The following is an 18,559-nucleotide window of genomic DNA, read 5'->3' on the forward strand; positions in this document are numbered from 1 at the left end:
AACGCAAGATCATTTTCTACTCATGTTCCCACAATGCTATACGTCCATCACAAAAGTAAAGGTGCTCATGCATTCTTACCAGAAGGTCATGAAAACCTGCTTTGAGCTGGTTTGCCTGAGGATGGCAAGGAATCCCCTCCATTTGTATGTTTATTTTGCTTAGCTCTGAAACTGATAATATTACCTTGTATGTTTCACTCAGTCAACATTCTAGTCTACGCTAAAATATAAAATACAGAGCAAGCTGATACAATTAAACATATGCCCCACAATGACCACTATCATCAGGCAAATGCCTGAAAAAAAAATCCAACCCCCTGCGCCATGGTGGTCAACAGATTTGGGCTCTGTGAGACCAATGAGGGAAACAATTTCTAGAGAAAAAGGACTTCCATTGAGATTTCTTGCCTCCAGCCCTCCTCTACATTCAAATCTTAGGGATTTCTTAGCTCAGACACCCAACGTTGAGCTCAAACCATCACAATGTTACACAGAGAAAGAGGAATTCTCAGGTAGGCTGGACCCAGATCACACAAGGTTCTGCTGACCATACTAAACATCTTGAATTGCATGTAGAACTGAACTGGAAGTCCATCATTATGGCAGAGAATTGATGCAATGTACTCCCTGCAGCCAGGTCTGCTATATAAGTGAATAGCTGTATTCTGCAACAGCTGAAGCTTCTACACCTTCAAGAGTAGCCCCACCTACAGCACATGGCAGCAATTCAATCTGAGGGTCAAAAAGCTATGAGGCTAGTTAGTAGAAGGATGTCTAGTGACAAATACAGTAACTTTACAGTAAAAGTTTGCAATTGCTTAGCCAAACACTGAAGATACATAATTGGTCTTTTGGGCCAATTATGCTACCTGGGAAGCCAGGTGCAGTGAGGTTATCCAAACAATCATCAGATTACACACCTCCTTTACAAAAGGCAGGAACATGTCTTCAATAATGGGAGCAAATACATCACCATCACACTTTCCAGAGGCTTCCATAACCAGCACCCCATCTTATTTTCATTCGAGCCCTCATGTCTGCCAGGTACAAGCACAATGGACACACCATCCTAGTGAGGTAAGACAGGCCTATAGTTGTATGTTGTAAGTTGATGGCCCTGTAGCCCAAATAAAGTCAGTCTCCCACCGCTGCTTCACTTACACGCAGAACAAAGTATTTTCCTCAAAAAGGGGCCTTCAGATGGATGATCAGTTGTTTTATATCAACCCCTGGGATCTTTCTGAGAGGAAATAATGGAACCACAGAAAGCGTGAACCTATCTGCTCCAGTCATGGTCCACAAGTGAGTCAACAAAAGCTTGCACAACTGTCCAATGAATCTGGCTTCTAGGAATGCTGTGAAGTGTTCAACATCCTGCCACACAGTTGAAAAGGCACTTCGTTAATTCAGCCCATCAAAAGTCCTTTACTGTAAATTATAATCCTTCACTTAAAAAATAAGCTACATCAAAATGTCTGCTCCAATTCACCTCAGTGAAGTAAACTCCACAGCTTACCTGGGCCATTTAAATGCACAGACAAAGCTTGTAGTTTTGTATAGGTGATGTGTGATAAGTTGCCTGAAAAGAACAGATGTAGGGAGAACAGCTCAGTTGGCACAGGAGGAGCATGGTCAGCAACAGCCCTTAACGCTGACTTTGGAAAGGTGCAGCTTTTGCTGCTCTGTCCTTATTGCCAGACAGACATCAGTCCTACAGTCATGCACAAGAGCTGACTGCCTCACCTTCTTGAGCTGCGGAATGCTACTGGGTCCTGAGCCTAGTGCTCAAGGGAACAACAATTTTGTACTGCAGCCAGCAATTCCACAAGCACAATAGGTAAAGCCTCCATGTGCTCTTTTCTCCCAGGGCACCCATGTAGGCACTAACATTGTTAACATTCAGTTTGTCCTGACAAGTGACTGAAAAAGTGGAATTCTGGGGTACCATGTTTATTGTCTCAAGCATGCTCAGCTCAGCTGAGAAGTAAAGAAGGTTCTTCTCAACCTGCTAGCCCAGCAAACTTAGCTTGGGTTCTTTCCTTCTAACATATTGCCAGCAATAAAAGGTTCCACAGGACAAGCTCAGCTAAGTTACATCTGAAAACCTCACTGGCTCCAAATTATGCCCTCAATGACACCTGTGCAACCCATTTCCCTTCAATGGGCTTGCATAGTATAACCCACTGGAACTTAGTAAAACAATTCTACTGATGATACACAAGAAGGAATGGAATTCAGCTCATTCCTGCTCTGCAGTGCTAACAGGAATAAAAAGCAGTAAAACAATAAAACTTATTTTTGTTACTAAAGGGAACAAAATGTCTCTGAATAGGTTTGTGGAGCAGCATAGTGCAGATCTTACATTCTCACTATTCAGAGTAGAACTGCCACTTTAAACAGAAGCAGTATTTTTTCCTTTTTCTTACAATACGAGAACATTAAACGCTATATCGATGCAGATTTTACGGTTATGAATTTAAACACAGTTGGTGGAAATGTTAAAAGGGACTAAGGGAACTAACCCCCATTGAACTTCAAATAAAGTTTTATATAAAATACTTTAATAAATGATTAACAGATGTTATGCAAATGTTACAGCTATGAGCAGCATGTGTGATATAGATGGCTATAGGCACAATAGAAAGAAGGGATTAGTGATGATTATCTGCAACAAATTGACCTGTTGGACTCTAACAGCTGATTAATCATTTATTAACCTGTTATAAGCAATGTATAAATGGAACCTTAATATGAAGTATGACCAAAAATTCTATCCCCAAATGATATGAGCTTTAACTTTGCAATATCCTAACAAGATTAACTCACCCATGTTGTACATACTGCATATATTTTTAACAGTCAAATTAGTAATCAAAAATAATGTTCAGTATGGTAAAGTTAATGTTACCAATTTCCTGGCTTTTGGGTGTGTATATCAATATACTTAATACTATATTAACACTTGCACGTGATAAATAAGGTCTTATCTGTGTTTTTTAATTAGTTTACAGATTATTTGAAGGTGTGCACAGAGAGGAATTTTAAATTGCTCAGAAATTTAAAATCAATTGATGTCTACATGTGTCAGCAGCATCACATTTAGCCACAAGGTTACATTTCTGCAATCAGACATTAGACAGCTTAAGAATATGTAGTTCTCAGATTTAAAAGCTGCTGATTCCTGGTTTAGTTAAAATGGCATGCTAGGTGGAAAGTTTAATTTAAACCGACTATGTAAATTCTGTGGCATTTATCATGGTGCAATGCTTGCACTATATCAATGGAAATAAAATCACTTTATGGATTTTTTTTTTTAAATAACTAAGGGTAGGAAGGGGACCAGTCTGGTTTATAAATCTAAAGAATTTTCTATTACAAAATTAGCTGCATATGGGAAAGCTCAAGGAAAAAATATTCACTTCAAGGAAGAAAAATAATTGATAATATGAGAAAAGTCCTTTGATGAATGAGAGAAACAAGTACATACTGTGCTATCTGGGATAGAAGACTATTAAGTAAAGTTGTGCGATTTTATTAAAATATAAATGCCCTTCTGGAATACTGATATTATGATACCTTTACTCTTGTAGACTAAGGGTCTGATCCTGCAACCAGGCATGGACCCTTACTCTCAATAGCAATCCCATTGAATTCAATTCCTGTAAGACTACTCATGAAAGTAAAGTTACAGGCACAGTTGAAGGCTTGGGCCCCAAGAAAGAAATTATCCAATTAATGGATTGTTAAATGCAATCAAATGAAGCAGTGTCTTAGTACAAACCACTGAGGTTTGCACAGCACCCAAGAATGGCTATAAAGCACTTCCTCTTCTTAAAAGTGGTAGATTTTTTTTTTAATAGCACTGTGAAATTTAAAATCAAATAATCTACATAACTAAAATTTTTATTCTGTGAGTTTCTTAATCTAGATGAATGGAGTATAATTACGATTGTTTGCAGCCCACCTCGCAGTTCCTGAGACGACGGGCCCACGTCGGAGTGTTTGGGGGCAGCGGCTGGAGAGGGACTGGAAAAAGGTCTTCCACTATCCTGAAAAATAATGCAATAAACATATAGACATAATCAAGAGGGACATTAAATCCAAAGTAAAGCCAATATTTGATTTTCTTTGTCAATATCCTTGCATTATGACTGCTGGTAACTTTTATTGCCGAACTGTACATATGGTAACAATATCTGTAACTGACAATTATCTTTGAATTTTTTCATAAGTTTCTATTCTCAACATGACTCACAATTACTGTAAAACTTCACACAATGCTATGTTTTAAAATGCCACTCTCTGGCTTCTGTATTCTCCTATTTAGTTGGGTCATCTAATTCAGCAAAGCACTTAAAGAAGAGACCTGAGCACTTAAGAACAGACCTGAGGAAGCTCTCTGTATAGCGCCAAGGTTTGTCTCTCTCAGCAACAGAAGAAGCTGGTTCAATAAAAGATTTACCTACCCACATTGTCCTCCCACAAAGCTCTTAAGCACATACTTAAAATATAAGCCATATAGCTTCCTGACAAAAATCACAGCTAGAACACTGTTAAAACAGACTGGTGGAGTTTGTTAAAGATCCAGTATACAAGGAAGTCCATGGTAGAATTCTGGAGCCTACACTGACATCAAATACATGTTAAATGTTACTTGTTTTCAAATATAGCAATTCTTAAATTATTGAAAACAGCTACCAAAAAGTGCTTCAAGTGAGCATAATGGGGTCCCTACACAAAGGGTCACATTTTGTTTCTAACTCCCTAAATCCATCAGGATCTGTCTACCATTCCAACACCCATGTGAATCACCTACTGCCAACTCAAAGAGCCCTAAAATCCAGCTACAGATATGTTTGGTTTTCAGGACATTTATTTTCCTGCATAACATCTCCAAAAACTTACATTCAAACGTCTATTCACAAAACATTTTTACTACATTTTAGAGACATCTTCAATATAGTCAGTTTGCAAAACAACATTATGCTGCAGTGATAATGACCTAACATGTCTTCTTTCCCACCAAATCCTAATGTAAGAAGGGAGGCTACCAAAGAGGGCACACACGAAAGAAAAGGTCAATATTACAATTTGTAGAGATTTTCTCTTTTTAAAATCAAAATTAATTATATGAAAAGGAATCCTAATTTATTCTCAACTAAAAGCACAAGAAACCTAGGATTGCCGTATTCGAACAAAAGGGATATAAGAAAAAAGTGAGAATATAGCTTATTTCTAATTTTAAGAAATTGTGATGCATTAATATATTTTTCAAAGGTCAACTATAGGAAAACTCTGTTAGCAAAGATTTCTACACAGAGTTCTCAGAAGAAGCCCAATGAGTTTCCCCCTGAACATCAGCTGAAATAGGGCTTTCCCATTGACACCAACAGCCTCTCTGTGCCTAATTGACTGAGTTCTTTCAAATTCCATTTTAAGATTCAGCTCTTCTCTTTGGCCTGTAATTCCTAATAAACAGCCTCCCTCCCACAATGCAAATACAAAAAACTTTACTCAGCTTCACGATTTCCCTATGCTCAGTCACTGAGTCACTTTCAGATCTCATTTACACCAGTATTAATCTGGAGTAATTTCAATATTTAAATGGAATTATTCTAAATGTACACCAATATGAAATCAGAATACATCCCACTGTCTCTGGAATTTAGATATTTTACCCCTCTTTTCAGGGCTGTGGCACATCTATAGCTGTTCCCTGCATGATATATTCCAGCCTACAATATGTCATTCAATAGTATTTACAGACTACAATCACTTGTGGAGAGTTCTATAATAATTTTGTAATAACAATTACAAAAATGAACTGAAATTGACGATATGACTAATTGTATGGGTCTGTAGTGCAAAGTGATATTTGATCTGCTCTTTACCTTCTCACCTACCTGGTTGTTGTCTTTTTGGACACGGTGAGAGATGATTGGGGATGAAGTATGTAACTGCTTGCATTGTCTGCGATAGCAGCCACTGCTACTGTCTGCAAGTTCCCGTCACTGCGTTTCTCTTCTGAAACATCTTTGGGAGGGAAAAAAACCACACCACCCTCCTGTTTAATAACTGCACAAAGAACGGGGAAATGACAAGTTATGATTTATTGTGATCTGTTGGAAAAGCAAACATTTTTGCACATGAAATAAAGGAATAGAGTGGATGGCAGATTATAGAGAAATTAAATAATTATGAATGAATAGTGATCATTTATAAAATGTAGGAATATGCATGCAAATACATCATTGATGTTACACTGTTTCATCTTTGTAACTCTACTACTATACAGAAATCCTTCACATAGAAAGGCCTTTGGATGTTTGTTAATGAGTATCTCTTTAGGAAATTCTGAGCAGCAGAACTTGTCTCTGAAATTTGGGGTAAACAGATAAAGCCTTGTGTTCAGCTAAACTTACAAGGGAACAATCAAATTTTTGAAATTCCACTAGATTGACTAAATTGTTCTTAAGAAAACAGCAAGCTTATCTACACAAGCAATGGTGTGTTTCATTGCACCTTACTCTGTGCTTAAAATGTATTCTTGATATATCAAGGGTGAAATCCTCTTGGCCCCAAGAAATCAGTGGCAAAATACTAATTTGTCTTCAATGAATACCTTAAGTACTCAGTGTATGTGGCTTCAGAGTAGATTTTTTTTTTTTAATTTCCATTGTCTTCACTGTTCTTTGGATCAGGCCCATAATGTAAAAGCACCACTTTTGGCATCATTTACTGTTTTAACATGTTACTTCATTTTTATAAATTTAAACAATATAACAATAATTTCAAACTGGCAGTACCTGCAAACCAATGAAGCAGTCAGATTTGTCTGACTCAGCACAAACATTAATACTTTTTTCCCAGTAGACAGTATTAAAGTAGATGTTATACATTTTTAAGTGTAACATCCCAAAAGTCTCAATTTGGAAACATAATAAAATCCTTTTAAAATTAAAAGAAAATACTGCATTTCTGAAAACCCCAAACATGTAATTATGTACTGCTTTTCTCTGTTCTAGCAGACTACACTGCAAAAGACAAATAAAATAAAGAGCACACCACCAAGCCCCAAGGATCCAGCTTCTGATGGTTTCTTTGTTTTTCAAATAATGCTTGAGGGGTAGGCTGGTGACACTTTTTAAAAAAAAAAAAAGATGTCTGCCATAGGAAAGTTTCTTGAAAGTTGAGGCTCCAGTGAAAGTCACTTTTCAAATGGAGGACTATTTTTTAAAAAGTCAAAATCAATGCTATGTACTATAATTGAAATGTACTGTTCTCATAGCCCAGCTAAAGAGTATAGACTGCTATCTACTCAACACAAAATTCAGATACATTTGGAGATGTACAGTGTTAAAGTTAGGAGGGGAGGCTCTCTGAGTATTTGCTTGCACAGAGGAAGGCTGGACTAGCGGTTCAGGCATCAGCGTGGGACTTGGAGATGTGCATTCAATTTCCTGCTCCACCGCAGATTTTCTGTGAGACACTGGGCAAGTCATTTGCCCTCTCAGTGCTCTGCATTACTCCTCTGCAAAATGGGGATAATAGCACTGACCTCCCTCCTTCCCTCCCTGGGTTTCTGTGAAATGCTTTGAGATCAACTGATGAAAAGTCCCATAGTATTAATTATAAGATTACATAAAACTAGTAAAACGCAGATAATTTCATACATAGAACTATCGAGACAGACTCATTGGCTGTGGACATCTGCTTCAAATGGTACAGTCAAGAGAACAGAACGCATAGGAAATAACATTCAAAAATCTTGACTAAAAAAAGTCATTATGCCCCAAAGCTATTTATTCATTATTGGCAACTTCATCTGCTTATTCCTGTGGGAATGATGCTGAGGGTGCCTCCAGAGATTTTATTGTTACTGGGTCTGGGGTTCCTCACTGATTTTTCACAGATTTTTTAGAATTATGGGACTGAGCCAAAGCCCTCTGAAGTTAAAGGAGACTTTCCATTTACTAAAGTGGGCCTTGAAGCAGGCCTTATATGTGGACCACAGATATTTGTTCCTTCAGAGAAGGAGGAGAAGCCCCTAACTGCATAGATAACCAGGAATAGTCAAATTTGGTGACATACAATGTACCTGAGGAAAGTGAAAGATAGACATGGAATCTATTTTGGCTCTACCTAGGGTGACCAGATGAGAGGAACAAAATATTGAAACACATGGGGGGTGGGGGGTTCGCAGCGCTGGTGGAGACAAAAAATGGAGTGCCACCAGCAGAGCAAAAAAAACCAACAAAAAAAAAAACCAACACAACCTCGGTCGGGATGCAGGACAAAGAACTAAATATCAGGAGAGTCCCAATTTTATTGGGGCGTCTGGTCACCCTAGCTCTGTGAATCCCCACTGAAGTTTATGGGATGGCATGAGATGTAAACCAGGGCAGAATTTCACCCTCAATACCTCCACTTACCCATACTACATCTCAAAAGGGCATAATATGTAATACTTATTTCACAAGGATCTTGTCCCAACTTAAATGTTTGTAAAGTGCATGGTGATCTTCAGATGAACAGTGTTGTAAATGCAAATACCGTATATACTCGTTCATAAGCCACATTTTTTAGCAAAAAAAAAAAAGGGAAGCACCAGAGAAGGGGATCGGCTTATGAACAAGTATAGAGAGGGAGAGGTGGGACACAGCCCCTTCCCCCAACAGAGGGAGCAAAGAGAGGCAGCACAGCCAGCAGAGCCAGAAGGGAAGAGGCGGGGCCAGAGTGTCTCCACTTCTGGCCACGCTGCTCTCCCCACAGCCTCCAAGCAACTGCAGCTCCAGGGCTGGCAGGCTGCAGCCGTGCTGCTCGGTCCCGCCCCCATGAGCGGGCTGTGGCTGCACTGCTTGGCCCGTCGGAGCACCCTGTGGCAGTGCTGCTCGGCCCAGCCCACCAGAGCAGGCTGCGACCACGCTGCCCAGCCTGCCGGAGCAGCTCCAGCCAGGTGAGCGACATCCAGATAAGGTGGGAAGGGATGGGGTGGGGATCCCGGTCTAGGGGTGGGGTCATGTGGGGGGTGGTCACAGGGGTTACTCCCCTGACCCACAGCTTCTCCCTCCAAAAAATTTCCCCACCAGTTGTTGTCCTGGCCCATCAAGGTAAGCAGCTGGTGTGCTGGGACACTTTGTTTACTTAGGTCTACCTCCGTGCCTGTGGACGCTCGACATAAACAAACCATCTCGGCCCACCAGAAGCTTATCCTGATGGCCCAAGAGCTAAAGTTTGCTGACCCCTGAATTATAGGGTCAGCTTATGAATGGATTATAAAAATTTTCCATTTTTAGTTATCCATCTTGGGGGGGGGGGTGGCGGCTTATAAATGAACCAATCTATGCTCAAGTATATACGGTATTTAGTATTATATCTACAATATTAATTGAAGGGAAGGGGAAATAAAGAATTCATAAAGATGGATCATTTGATATGTGTTTGGCCACAAGAACAGACAACCCTCAAGTCCTATAGGTAAAACTCACCCTGCGTGCTGGTGACATCCAAAAGTTGCCCTTGAGGAATAATCACTTGTGCCATTCCTGGCTGGGTCGAAGGAATTACATGTAGCACCTGTCCATGTTCTGACTGGCTGGCAACAATCATCTATTAAAATAAGAATAAAAAATACTTTGTAATACTAACTATATAGCATGATCTGGTTAACCAGTTTTCAGTGGCATTAGTATGTTTTGGCTACTACCAGAATAATAACTACACCGCTATCTTGATATAACGCCACTCGATATAACATGAATTTGGATATAACGCGGTAAAGCAGTGCTCTGGGGGGCGGGGCTGTGCCTCTGGTGGATCAAAGCAAGTTCAATATAGCACAGTTTCACCTATAAAGCAGTAAGATTTTTTGGCTCCCAAGGACAGTGTTATATTGAGGTAGAGGTGTACCTTTGAAATTGTTTTACATTTGCAGAGTAATTTGATTTTACAGCATGAGAAATTTGAGGTTTTATGATGGAAGACAGTCCACTTTAGCACTCTAAAATACAGTATTTGTCATTGATTTCTAACTGCTCAAAGCCTTTTAAAAACTAAACATTTATTAAGCTAAAAATAGAGAGAAGCAATTGTGATTTTGTTCTGACATCCAAACAGCCTTGTTTGAACACTGCAACCAGCTCTATTGAAAGGGTTTTTTAAAAAGTGTATTCACTATCTGAAACAGAAAATCATTACTGTTTCCCTAAATTAAAGTTAGAGTCACTTGTGAGGCATTGTTATATGCAAATTAATCAGGGGAGAAAGGCAGAAGGGGTATATTATTGGCTGACTTACCGCCGATGCCCTATGTGACGTTGCACTCCGTATGCTTTCTGAAAATATGCTTGGAATGTGAATATAATGTAACTGGAATATACTTCATGCAAAAGTTTTCCTGTAAGGTATCAATACAAAGCTTATAATCTATTGAGTGTGTTCATCCTATTTGTGTGAATGTATCATTCTTGTATCTGAAGCTAGAAATATGAAGTATTATTCTGAAGTTCTATTGTAATTATGCAGAGTGTGGGCCATTAATGGTGGTTTAGAATCTGGATGGCTTCCATTGACCAGGACAATTGGTTGTAAATGGCTCTGTTTACTTCTAAGCCTTGTGTTTCTGTGAGTCAGGCCGGAAAGAATGGAGGCTTCGGGGTCTCACAGGACATGTGACCATGTCACCTGGTACTGGAATCCATCTTAAAACTGGTGCTTTTCCATTTAGAAGGAAGGATGGGAACCCAAAGAGACAAAAGATTCCCACCTTGTGCCAAAAATATAAAAGAGAGAGTGGAACAGAACAAAGGGGGTTGAAATCATGAGAAAACCCCTAGTTACCACCTGAGCTAGAATTAACAAGAACTGTACCAGGGGAAAAGATTGGGCCCAGACTAAGGAGAAGTCTAGTCTGTGAAAGAAGCTTATTGGAACATCTCTGCGTCTGAGATTTACCCTGTATTTAGTTTCTTCAATGTATTAGGCTTAGACTTGCGTGTTTTGTTTTATTTCGATTGGTAACTTACTTTGTTCTGTCTGTTATTACTTGAAACCACTTAAACCCTACTTTTTATACTTAATAAAATCACTTTTGTTTATTAATTAACCCAGAGTAAGTGCTTAATATCTGGGGGAGCAAAAAGCTGTGCATCTCGCTTTATCAGTGTTACAGAGGGCAGATAATTTATGAGTTTACCGTGCATAAGCTTTATACAGCTAAGCAGTTTTTGGTTAAAGTCTTCAGCTTTGGGGGCGTGGACCAGACCTGGGTCTGTGTTGCAGCAGACCATCGTGTCTGACTCAACAAGGCAGGGTTCTAAGCCCCAAGCTGGCAGTGAAAAACAGGCTCAGTGGTAGTTTCAGCACATCAGGTAACAGTCCCAAGGGGGTCTCTGTGATCGAACCTGTCACAGTGGCGTAGTCGACCAGGATCTGTGCACAGTTGATTGCTTTGAGACACTGGTAGTGATTTTAAGTGAATCTTAAGTGTGCGGCTGGAGAACAGACAAAGTGACTATTGGTTTGTTATTTTCTGTTTGCTTATTTCAGGTAAGCGAAATAGGGACAGAAAAGTAAGCAAATAAATAAGAGCAAAGATGAGAAGAAGCTAGAACTATGCAGGCTGCAAATTGCCCAGGAAGGCTGAACACTGGGCGCTGGGAAAGTCCCTGTTAACTAAGAAGCCCCTGAGCTAAGGGGATTTCAGTTTCAGTGAACTGCAGTGAGGTGTGGCCCAACCTCTGGGTCTGTGCTGAAGCTGACTGGAGTGTCTAATTCAGCAAGACGGGAGCGGAGGGATGCCTGTTTTGGCAGGAGGGTTGTCCTCTGTGGTATCCCAGCTCAGCGAGCAAATGGAAATTGATGCGCAATTTGCCCAGGAAAAGGCTGTCATGAAGGCAGAAGCAGCCAAACAAAGGGCTGCACACCAGCAAGCACTGGACTTAAAACACAAAAAGACTGAAGCACAGGAAGATGCTCAGAAGGAGAAGAAAAGAGAATTGGGTAGCAAATGTCCTGTCCAAAAAAATGGAATTTTACATACACTACCTCCGCCATGGACAATGTCGCTGGCAGTAAGTTCAAGAGGAAGGTGTGACATTGCACTCCATATACTTTCTGAAAATATGCTTGGAATGTGAATATAATGTAACTGGAATATGCTTCATGCAAAAGGTCTCTATAAACTTTGTAATGATACCTTACAAATCTACTGAGTGTGTTCACAATTCCCAACATTCAGCAAAAGTGGCTCACAGGGTAGCAGTAGAGAGATAAGGAGGAAAGAGTAAGCAGTAAAGGGGAGAAAGAAGAATGGGAGCATTGAGGACTGTTCCCACTGTGGCCTGGTCCACACTACGCGTTTAAATCGATATTAGCAGCGTTAAACCGATTTAACGCTGCACCCGTCCACACTACAAGGCCCTTTACATCGATATAAAGGGCTCTTTCAACCGGTTTCTGTACTCCTCTCCAACGAGAGGAGTAGCGCTGAAATCAGTATTACCATATCGGATTACGGTTGGTGTGGCTGCAAATCGACGGTATTGGCTTCCGGGCGGTATCCCACAGTGCACCATTGTGACTGTTTTGGACAGCAATCCGAACTCGGATGCACTGGCCAGGTAAACAGGAAAAGCCCCGCGAACTTCTGAATTTCATTTCCTGTTTGCCCAGCGTGGAGCTCTGATCAGCGCGGGTGGCGATGCAGTCCCAAATCCAAAAAGAGCTCTAGCATGGAACGAAAGGGAGATACTAGACCTAATCGCTGTATGGGGAGACAACTCTGTTCTATCAGAGCTCCGTTAAGAAGACGAATGACAAATTTGAAAAAATCTCCAGGCTATGATAGACAGAAGCCACAGCCAGTGCTGTGTGACAAGAGTCAACGGAAAGCCAAGAATCAACGGACACTCATGAGGAGGGAGGACTATGAGGACTCCATATCCACAGTACCCACAGTCTCCGAAAAGCATTTGCATTCTTGGCTGAGCTCCCAATGTGTAGGGTCAAACACATTGTCCGGGTGTTTCAGTATATGTCATCAATTACCCCCCTTGCCCCGTGAAAAAAAGGGAAAAAATAATATTCTTGACTTTTTATATGTCACCCTATGTCTACCGCATGCTGTGGTAGACGCCGGTGCTGCGGCAATGAATAGCAGCATCTCTCCCTCCCCTCCCCGTGTGCAGATGTACAATATGACTGCTATCCGTCGTCATCGTCCCCGTAGTGCTCCTGGCTGGCCTCAGGTTAGGTCAGCCGGGGGCGCCTGGGTAAAATAGAAGACTCCCGGTCATTCCGGTAGTATGTACAGCACGGCTGGTACCGTCCTCATCATAGCAACGGGGGCTGAGTTTCCATCAGCACCCCTCACACCCGCTTCATGTCTAAAGAAAGACTTCTGTAACTGATATCATGAGCGGGATGCTGGGCTCCTCCCCGCACCATTTATGCCTGCCTGGACTATCATAGCAGCTGGAGGCTGCTCCTCATTTTATTTCATTAAAAAGTCAGTGTTTCTTTTCCTGCATCTTATTACTTCATCACACAATGGGGGACACTGCACGGTAGCCAGAAAGGCTGGGAGAGGAATCATGAGTGGAGTTGTGTTGCAGGGGACCCTCCGTGAATGGCATGTAGTCATCATTTTGAGTATCTGACCGGAGCAGCTTGATCTCTGGTTCTCTGACAATCATTGGTGTCTCTAGTTACACTGCCATTCAGGCAGGACTGACTCTATTAGATAACCATAAGAGAGGGATTTGATCGGGTCATTCCTTTTGTTTTGCGCCCCAGCTGACCAGCTAGGAGCCGAGCACCTATGACAGCAGCAGACGGTACAGAACGAGTGATAACTGTCATCTCATCGTCAATTTACAATGGCATAGCAGACGGTACAGAACTACTGGTAACCATCTCTACTACCTTGCAATGGCAAATGAATGCTGCTGTGTAGCACTGCAGTATCACCTCTGTCAGCGGCATCCAGTACACATACGGTGACAGTGACAAAAGGCAAAACGGGCTCCGTGGTTGCCATGCTATGGCATCTGCCAGAGCAATCCAGTGAAAAAGAGCACGAAATGATTGTCTGCCGTTGCTTTCACGGAGGAAGGAATGAGTGACGACATTTACCCAGAATCACCCGCGACACTGTTTTTGCACCATCATGCATTGGGATCTCAACCCAGAATTCCAATGGGCAGGGGAGACTGCGAGAACTGTGGGATAGCTACGGGATAGCTACCCACAGTGCAACGCTCCGGAAATCGACACTAGCCTCGGTACATGGACGCACACCGCCGAACTAATGTGCTTAGTGTGGCCGTGTGCACTTGACTTTATACAATCTGTTTTACAAAACCGGTTTATGTAGAATCGGAATAATCCCGTAGTGTAGACATACCCTGTGGGATGGTCTTCTATACAGTTTGAGAATATGATGGAAGCACATTAGATTTTTATGAATTAAAGTCAGTAATGGCTTAACTCAGGATCTGGAGACCTGAGCAGAGGCAACTAAGAACTAAGAGAATAAACTGAGAATAAACCACTCTGAGAAGTATCATCTTGTTCCCAGAGTCTGAAATATTTTTATATAGAAACGCTAAACCACTTCAGGACATTGTCCTTAACATTGTTCCTCTTTTGTGAGCTCAGCAGGTATGTGGTTTTATATGTACTTACCATCTGTGTACTGGAATCCCCTAGTGACTGTAGTTCATAGAGAGGCTGACCATTCTGGTCTACCAGATGGAACTCTTCTGTGGAAAGAGGTTGAGCCTGGGATAGCTGCACCGGTGTATTCGATGACACAGATGAATTGTCTGAAACATGCACTGTGATGGGCAAGACTGCTGGAGAGTCATTCTGTTCAAATGATGGATCCCTGGAATCCATGCAGGTTAGATGCTTTTACAGGGAAAAACAGTGAAATATACTTTAATCTTAGTATCAACTTGTTATTTCTATTTTAAATAATAATTTAAATATATTTTATACATTACTTGCTACGTTTCATTCTCATAGGAACTCCCCCCCCCCAAGTGTCCAAGTGTCTATTGACTAGTGATTTTATTTTTTGTTCCTGCTTCCATGATGAAAATATTATTTTCTGCCTCCTAAAATAATCAACCTCTGCTAGGGTGAAGCAAAACCACTTGTACCCAAGACTTGCTTCCAAAAATAGTTACATTTCAAAATAACATGCTTGGGTCCACCCAGAAGACTTAAAACCAAGTAGGAGGGCAAAGGTTTAAAAGGAAGGGGGGAGGGGAAAATGATATAATAATATAATTTTTTAAATCTCTATAAATTTTTTCATTCAAATTTCTTAAAAATCTGTAAATATGCTACTTGAGTCTCAAATCAATACTTTTTCATTCTTGGTTGTCAATAGAACCACAACATAGAAATTGACACAGTATCTTTGTCAAATTTTTTATACAGATATGAAGCATGGAGGCAGTACGAAAAGATAATACAATGCATAAGCTCCATACGGCAAGACTGAGAATCAATGGGCTATGTAAACATCTCACCAAGCCTGTCAAACTTGATCTAGGGTTATAGCGCATTCCATTTTTGTTTGGCAGCTACCAGCTGAAGCTAGGAAGCTTCTGCACTATTAGCAATCTGGGTACACTCAGAAACAATACTAGACTGAAGGAAAAATATGTATAAGAACGCCAAAGTAGACAGCTTTCTTGTAAGAAACCCATATGATGGGGTGTTTTAATGTCATCTGAACAACCTAAAAAGAAGAGTGGAATTTGCTTAACTTCTTCCAGAAATCACACATTCATTATTTTCTGAACCTTTATGACCTAATCACTAGTACAACAGAAAGTTTGTTAATGATGAATTCTAATAACTGGAAAAATGTTTCTAAGTTCTATATGCAGGTCAGAAACTGGCCACATAGCATGAAAAATCTAGTACCCATTGTTGTACTTTCAGTAGACAAAAGATTTGTGGCTTGGGGCCTATAAATAAATTAGAGTAACAGCAATGAATGCATGGAACTATTTGTTTTAAGAGACATCGTATGGTACAGGGTACATGACCACATTGCCAAAAGAATTATTTTAAATTGTAGAATTAACTAAGAAACACATATGTATGTTGTCTGGATTAAAGACATTTTGATTAGAAATAGATAACTACAGCCAAAATTCTCGTACCTCAGTACCTAAAGTTAGACTCCTACATCAAAATGTGCACAAATATATGCAGCCTGATGTTCCTAAGCGCTGAATACCTGAAGCTCTCACTTATTTCAATGGGTATTTCCTTCAGTGAAAGAAAATCTTTCAATAATTTTTAAAATTAAAAAAATTCATACAAATACACCCATTGAAAGAAACAAAGTGTTTTTATGTGATTTTCTAGCTTTGCTATCAGAATGCAAACTGATGAGAATCACGCCAGATATTCACTCATTCCAAATTAATCTGTATTAGAAATCAATGTAAAGACAGTAGCATATGTTGTGTAAAGCCATTGTGAAATAATGAGAGAAAAACAGATTGCTTATTGATGTGCAGGGTAAACAGATTATTATGTTGTAGACTCTTCACAGAGGATGGAAAGAAACCAGCTTCAAACACAGTCATGTCCCAACTAATCTCTCACCTGAAACACTTGGTCATCTGTTTCTGACTCTCCTGTACTATAACAGTTGACTACCAGTAAGTCATTAGATGTTTCCACGCTGACGTCATGGTCAACTCCATTTTCTTCCATTACAGGGCAGCCTGGAAAAGTCACAGTACTTTAATTCAGCCTCCCATCCAGGACGTACTTTTACCTCATCCTATAGGTCACTGCATTTATTTTTTATTATGTTAAAATGTAGATCTTATGAACTTAGGCAAAGCCTCATCCCATTTTAAATCAATGGCAAGCCTCCCATCGACTTCCATGAGACTGTGATATAGCCCTGCTTCATAAGGTGCCAAAACCTGACATATCTTTATTCAGTTCTCATCCAAGAAAAACGTCAATTGATTTCTACAGGATCACAGATAGGCTCTTACCTCAAAAAGTTTTGCTTAAGTAAGACTGGCAGATTTTGATCCATTGTTTGTGCATATATGTAGTTTTATACAAAAAGTGACCATATACATTTATATAATTTCATCCAGAGGGATCACGAAAGCACTCTATAAAAATTTCACTAATGGATTTTTTACAATGAACACACAAGAATTGCTTCACCCATCTCTGACATGCAGCCAACTCTGAAGCGAAACAACTATTTTAGAGTAATACTTAACAACAGCGTCAGATGAAGGCAAACATCTACCCTGTTAATTTACCAGGGGCATTTTTAGGCAGGAAGAGTGCAGTTACCCAAACTGGAATTTGGCCAGGGCCATGGAATGAACAGAAAAAGTGCCAGAGGCTTTTAGAACTTCAGTTGTACCTCTAATTCCACAGAAGGCACCCCCAGAACCAGTTTCCCCAGAACACAACATTCAAGCATACAAAGAGAAGTGATACCTACCACTTTCTGCAGGATCTATGTTTTGCCTGGATTGAGCACTTTTTATCTTATGAAATGATCGATAGACTACCAAGTGAGTTAATTCATTACATATGTTAAAGTGTACCACACACCATGAAATATACATGGCATAAAACAAGGCCATCTTTATAGAAGACATTTTAATTTTGGTATCCTGATTTTTTCCCAGAGTTTTTTTCCTCAAATAATTTTCTTTTAATAAGAAAAAGTATTCCATGGTTATTTACCTTGCATACTGTACAAACTTTACACATTCAATCAGTTTCACCAGTGAGGCTGATAAATTGCTGTAACTGGACCTATTTGGCTTTGCCTTTCAGCCTCTATTTCCTTCATCAGCAGAGCTTCCAAGTTCCATCAGGTTAGCTGGTAAATTTTTTGAACAGAAACATTCAGCCTGTGGAACATTCAAGTTCGTTTAGCTAAGCCACGCGAGATGGATGGAAAAGGAAAGCCTGACTTATTTGGCTTTTGGAGCTAAGTGAATCATCTTTCAGAGATAAATTCTTCCAATGCATTTGAACAACATTCCAACTTCAAACGTATCTTTAAATTTATTTAACTTATCTTCATCAAACTTGGATTTTTTTTTAATTCTCAATTACTATACAAAATGACAGGTTCCTAATTTCTAGTATCTGCCATGTTTAAACCAAGTCACACAGGGAAAGCATGTTCCCCCCTCAACACTCCCATACTTCCAAAATATTTGAAAACAGTTAGCTTAAACTTTCAAAATAATTTCACTTATGGGGCTGAGACCAAATATGGAAAGTTTCAGCCATAGATACTAAGGATGTCAAAAGCAATAGAAAACATTGAATGTAAATTGAATTTTATTAGTTAATGTATTATTAATCTAATAAAAATAGTAAAATAGGGTATTTTAGTCTAAGCAATAGAATTTAGCCTTTTGAGAAAAATTAAGTGCACTGACTGCAAAATGGCTTTCCACAGATGTAATTTTAATCTCATTTAGGAGTAAATAAATATTTAATAATAGATTACAAAATAATAGTTGCTATTATGTTC

The 18,559-nt window shown here is 39.9% G+C and overlaps 1 protein-coding gene across 4 annotated transcripts in view; it reads right to left on the reverse strand.

Moving 5' to 3' along the window:
- The window catches only part of CARF (calcium responsive transcription factor), a 61,495-nt gene that overhangs the window by 38,831 nt on the left and 4,105 nt on the right, over nt 1-18,559 (reverse strand). For all 4 annotated transcript variants that reach the window (XM_075069996.1, XM_032775347.2, XM_032775349.2 and 1 more), the window contains exons 2-6: nt 16,633-16,754; nt 14,686-14,910; nt 9,489-9,609; nt 5,904-6,033; nt 3,965-4,049 (exon numbers count right to left, since the gene is read on the reverse strand). Coding sequence is in view for 3 of the 4 variants with exons in the window: in XM_032775347.2 (XP_032631238.1) it covers nt 3,965-4,049; nt 5,904-6,033; nt 9,489-9,609; nt 14,686-14,910; nt 16,633-16,743 (672 nt within the window). In the remaining variant the exon portion in view is untranslated. The remainder of the gene's footprint in view (nt 1-3,964; nt 4,050-5,903; nt 6,034-9,488; nt 9,610-14,685; nt 14,911-16,632; nt 16,755-18,559) is intronic.

The sequence above is a fragment of the Chelonoidis abingdonii genome, chromosome 10 (assembly GCF_003597395.2).
Source record: "Chelonoidis abingdonii isolate Lonesome George chromosome 10, CheloAbing_2.0, whole genome shotgun sequence".
NCBI lineage: Eukaryota > Metazoa > Chordata > Testudines > Testudinidae > Chelonoidis > Chelonoidis abingdonii.